The sequence below is a fragment of the Phalaenopsis equestris genome, unplaced genomic scaffold, assembly GCF_001263595.1.
Source record: "Phalaenopsis equestris unplaced genomic scaffold, ASM126359v1 Scaffold000050, whole genome shotgun sequence".
Classification (NCBI taxonomy): domain Eukaryota; kingdom Viridiplantae; phylum Streptophyta; class Magnoliopsida; order Asparagales; family Orchidaceae; genus Phalaenopsis; species Phalaenopsis equestris.
The window spans coordinates 509,747-517,699 of record NW_018164492.1 but is presented as its reverse complement, the minus strand read 5'-3'; the positions used below and the strand labels follow the sequence as shown (position 1 = coordinate 517,699).

The 7,953-nt window shown below is 34.5% G+C and overlaps 1 protein-coding gene across 3 annotated transcripts in view; it reads left to right on the top strand.

The window, feature by feature from the left end:
• The window catches only part of LOC110019120 (F-box protein SKIP1-like), a 28,662-nt gene extending 21,780 nt beyond the window's left edge, over positions 1–6,882 (top strand). The window contains exons 2-3 of one of the 3 annotated variants that reach the window (XM_020716695.1): positions 6,011–6,605; positions 6,798–6,882. In XM_020716695.1, the coding sequence (XP_020572354.1) occupies positions 6,011–6,584 (574 nt within the window). In that variant the 3' untranslated portion in view covers positions 6,585–6,605; positions 6,798–6,882. The other 2 variants (XM_020716694.1, XM_020716693.1) reach the window with 2 other exon arrangements.
• Positions 6,883–7,953: the final 1,071 nt, after the last annotated feature.

Sequence of the window (7,953 nt, the reverse complement as noted above, 5' to 3'; positions counted from 1 at the left end):
AGAGAACAAAGTCATTTGAACTGAATCCAACTTTTTTTGGGTATCTAGTAATCATATAGAGGTAATATTAAATTGTGTACTTAAAAAAGCATTGGATACGAAAATCTATATTTGCTATTAACTATGTTTCTAAATAGCAAAAGAAGAGTCAAAAGAGTGAAATTTCTGTTAATTAGTTAATTTGAGGCTTCAACATGAAAATAAAAGTACAAGGAAAACCAACAATAGAAAAAGATTCAAAAGAGAAAATATTTCATAACGATTAACAAAATATTGTCATAATTTCCAAAGCAATATATGTGAATGTGGAGAGCAATGATCTAGGATTTAGAAAAAAATTTGAAGTGAAAGCAAGTGACTAAAAAAGAAAAGCTCAACTAATATGAAATGTTTAAGGGTCTACTTTTGTCAAGCTCTTCTTCTTTGTTGAGGCTTGTTTGTGCCTTCGACATCAATTAGAGTGTTTGTCAAGAGGAAAAAATTTCCGTACATAAGACGTACGCAGAGCTGCGTACGCCTGTAACCTGAAAATAGGTTACAGGAAGGGTATTTGTAGGTTATAACCGCGTTATAGCCCCTGTAACCTCCCTATAACCTATATGTACCTTCTAGTAAGTTCTGCGCTTCTGTTTTCATATATAGGTAGGTAGGTTACAGGGGCTATAACGCGGTTATAACTTCCGAATATCAATATCCTCATTGTAACCTATTTGCAGGTTACAAACGTACGCAGCTCTGCGTACGTCTTTGTCTTATGTACGCAATTTTTTTCTCTGTCAAGACCTTTTTCAAGGATGGTTTGAGCATTCACTGCGCTATAGGCTATGGTGCACACTGTTGCGTGTGTATCCTTTATGATTAAGTAATTTGGTTGCAAGTCATTTTGTTGGTTTCTAAAATTTGATTAACATGTAGTTAACACTCAGGAAATTATTCTATTACACCGTACAAATTTTGTTTTCATCATTATTAATTAGTGAGGTTTACATGGGTTTAGATACAATATATCTTCCCCTTCTTTCGATGCAAACGTAATGGATATGCAATCACATCCATGCAATCGGCTGCATATTTTTTTATTTAGATAGAATTGTATCTTTCAGAAGGTTATGATGAGATTAGTGCTTATGAAAGAAGAAAAGTGATTTAAGAAAACTTAAGGACTTCTAATATGATCTTGGTGGCCCTCAAGAAATTCATAAAACTACTTCTGGAAGGTTATAAATGCAATGAGGAAATAGGTGGGACTAAATTGAAAGTTGTCAATTTAATTCAATTAAAGAGAAATTGGTAAATATAAAGGAGAGAGAAAATTAGAGTGGTATAAATAAATTTTCCAAGGTGCTTTTCACCAAATAATCTTTATCAAAGGCAATCGACTTTCTAAGTTGGAACTTAAACAAGTATTCTTTTCATCATTCTTATACTTTTTATTGACAGTGCCTTGTGGAGGGCTCCAAGGGTATTCATTTATTTGTCTTTTTGCATAAATCTTGGATATAGGTGTGCATGATTGTTGCCATTCCTTCTAGAGAAGCCTAGACCATATTTTGCAACTTAGATATTCATAAATTGACTTGAAACAAGTTTAAAGTCCCTAAGAGGAGCTTGTTGGGAGGGAATTTAATGTTGGGATATGGTCTTTATTGGTAGAAAGTTCTGAAGGGTTCACTATTGAGTGAGCCTTTGGTGAGCTTATGGTGTTGTGATAATGTTACTTCAATTAGAAGACCCCAGACATGGTTAATTGTTGAGTAAACCACACGTTGGTTAAAGGTGTGTGGTAAGATTTTCTTTAACCTGAAGTCCGTCAAAGTCTCATTATCGAGTGAGCTTCAGGAGGCTAAAGGTGTATGATAAAATTTTCTTTAATTTGAAGTCCATCAGAAGTCTCATTATCGAGTTAGCTTCAGGAGGTCATATGGTGTTGGATAAGACCCTTTGTGAAAAGGTCTGGAGGAGTAGCTTACCATCGAGTGAGCATCAATAGGGCATTTTATGTGATGGTATGTTCCACATCAAGTACAATTCCTTAGGAGAGTGCATCATTTAGTAAATTCTATGAGGGTATGTAGTTTAATGTTAGTGTCCTTCCCTAGACAAAATCCTCAAGGGTATTTTACCACTGAATTAGTCCTTAGAGGGTGCTTAAAGATAAAAATAAGATTTTTTTTTTTAATTCATGTCATGAAGATTAAAGAGAAAAGCATTCCTTTACTCTTCGACAATTGTTACATTTGTTGTAAATTTCATCAACATCCATTATGTGGTCAAATATAGCAATTGAGTTCTCATTCCTCAATTTTACTTGGTAGATTATCGAAAGCAATTGCTATAAGTCTTTTTTTTCAAGTGCAAAAATTTATGAAGAAATGCCTCAATATTATCATTTTTAAGTAATTGTGTATAGTAGTAAAAAGGCTTGCAATTATGCAACATTTTTTTTTTTTGGTGAGGCAAAGCAAAAGTTTTAGGGTATTTAGAGTAATAAGCCTCAAAGATTAACCATTAAATTAATTTTAAAAAAATTAAAATAGTAATTAGCATACTCATATCAAATCAACATCATAAAAACTCAAAATAAAATCATAAAAAGTCATATAAGTTCTAAATAATAAGCATGAAGACTAAGTAATCAGTTGTTCTTGTTCTTTTCTTTATCAAACAAGTTAACATTGAGATATTTTTCTTATATTATTGATGGCGTAACTTTATTTTTATCCACAACAAATTATTTGTCATCCAATGGAAAACCATTGCTAATCAAGAGATTCTCATCATCCTTTAAAATTTTTTTCTCTAATATATATTTTTTTAATCTCTTATTATACAATATGTAAACCAATGATTATATCTTTATGATAATGAAAATATTTATTTTCTTAAGATGAACTTTGTTATACGTACTCCATTTGTGTTTACCCTTTGATGACAGGCATGTGAGACCTAACATTTTGACTGTTGATTTTTGTAATTCGGGAGAACAATCTAAAATTAATACACCACTTAAACTAATTTAAAAAATACTATGAGCATTTTCTCATGCATCTTTGCGCAGCTCTTGATTTACTGGTTTTGGATTTCTTAGGGATTGTTTGTTTAAATGCGTTAGGTTTAATTTTGATGCCTCAAATTGCGCATTGATGTACATCTTAGTTAAGTAAGGCGTATGCCTCATTATATTTGTGTTAAGCATATTGTCACCTCCCAAAAGAGCCCTTACGGGTGGTGGGCAGCCCAGGACTTAAATACTGCTTTTCGGCCCTACACCTAGCCGATGTGGGACTATTTGTCCGTGACATTCTCCTCCACCCAATCACGTGACGCCCTCCCACCGAGGGTCCCACTGGACCATGGAGAGTCCACACACCTGGCAGGCAGTAGTCTGCTCTGATACCACTTGTCACCGGGAGGTGACGAGTGACAACGTGAAATTCTTACTACTAAACCCAGGACTTAAATACTGCTTTTCGGCCCTGCACCTAGCCGATGTGGGACTATTTGACCGTGACAATATGCTTTGAAGCCATCTTTCTTGTGCCTGAGCTTATGGTTTGTCTAAAATTGTACTAGTTTAAATTTTGATTGTGCAATATAAAAAGTTAAGCTAACTTGAAAGGCCATTTTTCTTGTGCCTCAGCTTAAGGTGCATCTCAGATTGTGCAAGTTTAAATCATGATTTCACATTATAAAAAGCTAAGCTAACTCGAAAAGGCATTCATATTGTTTGGGGAATTTATTTTTTTGGTATTTATAAAAATTTGCGGAGCAATAGGACCACATTAAGAACTCACCCTTAAACTTTCATTGAGTTTTATCATGAACTAGATTATATTGAATTTTTGAAGTTTCCTTTAGACGGTGCATCTCAAATTGCACAAGCGAATAGATTTAAGTTACTATTTTCATAAAAAAATTGTAAAATTTGTACATAAATTTTTTTTTGAAGGACAACCAAACTTAGTTAAGAGATTGTTAGTGAACTTTAACACTATTTTGGAGCCGGACACTTGAATCAACCAAGTTCATCAAAGATGGTGTATAAAACATTCAATGATGGTAGCTTAGAAAGAAAATGCCATTTTATACACAAAACATTTGAGCTAAACCACAAAAGAAATTGCGTCAAACTTGATGTGACCAGAAATCTTCTGAAAAAAATTTTGTTTGAGAATAATAGTTTGAGTTTGATAGAGGAAGCACCAACCATAATCTATTCTAGGATGCTTCAAGCTACTATAAAATCAATGTCTTTTGTGCCTTCGCTCACTCTATCATTTGACATAATATGCTTGTTGATCGAAGGTGTTGATGATACTGCTAGAGGCTTGTATTTGAACTCAATTATATAAGTTTGTTGGACAAATGCTCTTTCCAAGACCATTTTGTAATTAATTCAATGCTGTGCTTGAGTTTCTTTCTTGATTTCAAATAAATTTTAATAATGTTTCACATAATTGAAAAGCCTGTAAATGGTATTTCTGGACAGTTCATTTGGATGAATTGAACCTAAAAATTTAGAGAGATTGTTTTATTAATTAGGGAACTCCTAGCTTGCAAGAGCATTCATCCCTCTGTTAGATTCTACGTAGTCGAACCATCTTTCCCACTTGGTCCTACTTGCTTAGTCTTTGACATTCGAATAACTTGCCCATTTGGTCTCTAATGCCATACCCGTCTTTGAATTGAGATTCCCATATGGCCATTTGCTTTATTTGCTTTTGTCTTTGTCCTTGCAAATTTTTTATTGTGGAAGTTTTTCTTTCAGGGCAGGTCCTAAGATGTTCTCCTTGTTTTTCACATAGAGAAGTTTGAAATTTTTGGAACTAAGACAAATATAATGACATCTTTCTTTCCCAGTTCATAGGAACACTTCCTGCACACACAATATGAAATCTTGAAGTCAAGTAAAATAGCTTGCTGCAGAAGTTGTCTACGACTGTCTTTTTTTAGTAGAAATTCATAAAATCAGAGAACAAAGTCATTTGTTCTGCATGTAGATTTATCAGGAGAGCAACTGGATATAGTTGTTTCGTCCCAGCATTTAGCTCTCAAAATCTAATTTCTAGCTTAATTGAGACTTTTGAGTTAAATATATGAGTTCACTCTGTCACCACCATAACATTACCGATTCTTTATGTTTCCTAAACTGCATCTTTTCTCTGAGTTCTTTCCAAGTTTAATTTTCTTTAGTAGTTTTGTATTGTTTCGTTCTTTTGCAGTTCTTGTTGAAACATTGTTAGAAACTTTTTTTGGATGTGCTTATAGAATATGAAAACAAGCTAAGATCGAAATGTTGAAAATATTGAACAAGCTGAAGCATTTCAAAGGGGGTCTTCACCATACTTTGTATTTTGTCTCCAACTAGAGCAGCCAGGTTGTATGTGGAGATAGACGAAAATTGTGATATTTACTTGCTTGAATATTAGATTCTCTTTAGATCTTTAGATCTCCAACTAGGCAATTGTCTCCTGGCTGCTCGCCATTTAGTTTCTTTTTTATTTATATGTGAATTAAAGTGACTCAATCTACATGTCTACATGTCACCCAAAAATTGTTGTAGAGGCTATGAAATGGATGCTGATATTTTATGAATGATGGCTTGTAATGATTCTGTCATGTGTAGCTTCACTTTTGATTTCCTACTCATTAATGATCTGAATATATAGCCTTACTTTTCTTTTCTTCTCTATTTACTGCTGCTTGCTTTGCTAGTCCATAATGCGGTTCATGTTTTGAAACCATGGTTTTAATTTCAGATGTATCTGTCTGTCATTGATTCTATTTTTCACCCACTTGTACTATTCTTGTTGGCTTGACTTGCTGCTAACTTTTTTGTGATGTAAATATTACCGTTCTCAGAATCTATTGAGTTCCTGAATTTGGGACTATAGACTCTACCCATGTAAATATTCGGGAGAGTGTTTTAATACTTTTTCTCTTTTCAAAATCATTATTTCAAATTCAGCGCATCTCCATATTGTAACTACTCACGTAAGCACCATTTCAGGTCGCCAAATCTTCAAATCCTTTCAGTAAAAAATTCACAAAGTTTGACTGATGCATCAATCTCCATTGTTGCATCTTACTGCTCTCTCATTAGAGAACTGGATATCAGCAACTGCTACGAGATATCCTACAAATCACTCGAAATGATTGGAAAAAACTGCCCCAATCTTATTATTCTGAAACGAAACCTACTAAACTGGCTCGACCCTTCTCAGCACACTGGCATAGTTCCAGAAGAATACCTAAGAGCTTGCCCTCAAGACGGCGATCAGGAAGCCGCTTCAATCGCACAGTTCATGCCTGGGCTGAAGCATCTCGAGCTCCGTTTTTCGAAGCTCTCTATCAAAGGTCTTGTTTGGATTACAGAACGGTGCCGAGATCTGGAACTACTCGACTTCTTTGGTTGCGCGAACTTGACGAGCCGGTCCCTGGAACTGGCTTCGGCCAAACTTGAGAATCTTAAAACCTTAGTTAAGCCCAACTTTTACATTCCCAGGTCTGTATTCCATGCGGAGAGATATGGGCATTGGAGATTGTATGATGAGAGGTTTCAGACCAATGTTTTCCAGATCTGATACTGTCAACTTTGCCTGCAGGTTTGCAGATTTATCTATTTTAAATGTTCTTTGTAAATAATGTAACTACTAAGAAGTTTCTGTTGCTCTCTGTAAGGTGTAGCATGCTTTCTTTACCCGCTGAAGTTGTAAAACACATTTACATTTGGTGAATGATGATGTTGGTGTGGTTTTTGCTGATGGCTTCTTTCTTCTTTCTTCTGTTCTGCGCAGATAACCTCCCAAAGTTTGTTGTGCTCTGTTCTTCAGAAACTATTTAGGAAAATGAAGAAGGTTGGATTGCCTATTCATATTGTAGATTTTAAACTACATTAGATTACATGCTCTTTTGTTGTGCTCTGTTATTCAGAAACTATTTAGGAAAATGAAGAAGGTTGGCTTGCCCATTTAAGGTATTGTAGATTTTAAACTACATTAGATTACATGCTCATTTTATGGACTATTTGTATGATTTAAAATGTCTTATATTTGTTTTGTCTTATAATGAAATATTATATGTCACATAAAAGTAAGATATTTCGATGCGAAATAATGTATTTAAAATTTTTGGGCCATAGAATACAACTTCAAGGGGCCAAATTGTTACTTAGAGCTGCCAAACAGGCCACAAAATAATTTTTTTCATAAATTATCTCAAATTTTTTCATCCTAGCCTGGGATCAGCATTCACAAAATTGTCATTTTAACGAGTACAATTCTTAATACCACGATCGAATTACTTTTAGTAAATAAAATTAATATGTTGACTTTATTTGACAATAGAGCCTTATAATCTTCACAAAGGATCCCCTCGTCAAGCAATGAGTCATCTATCCGGTTATGATGATTCACTCTCTGCTCGATAGTTTAGTCTCGTTCTGCCGACAGGAACTCCTCATCCAGGGAGAGTCGATAGCCAGACTAGAGAAACCGATCAATAAAGCCTAATCGACTGAGTTAATCTTGCCAACTTGAAGTTAATCAAGCTCAGTTACTTGGTAACACTGGCTAAGCTTAGCCGACCGATCGACCTCACTAAGACGAAGTCATACTAACCTAGTTGACTGACTTATAGGGTAGCCGGGCATTGGGCTCATATATGTAAAATATCTAGAATATTTTATGCAACTCTCATTAAAGCAAGTGCATAAATGTAATAACACTATATTGTATCCCCTATAAATAAATAAATCATTTTATGGGAAAGGGACAATAGACAAGATGTTTTATTAATCATAACTGTTCATTCCTCTCTCTCTCTCTTTTCTTATGCTCAATCCTTGGAGTGAGATTCATGGACAAATGAGGATTTAACATCCTAAAAGGTGCAATAAGCGTGGATCATGTCACAGATAAAAAGTAGAGTATCACACGAAGAAGAAGCCTATAA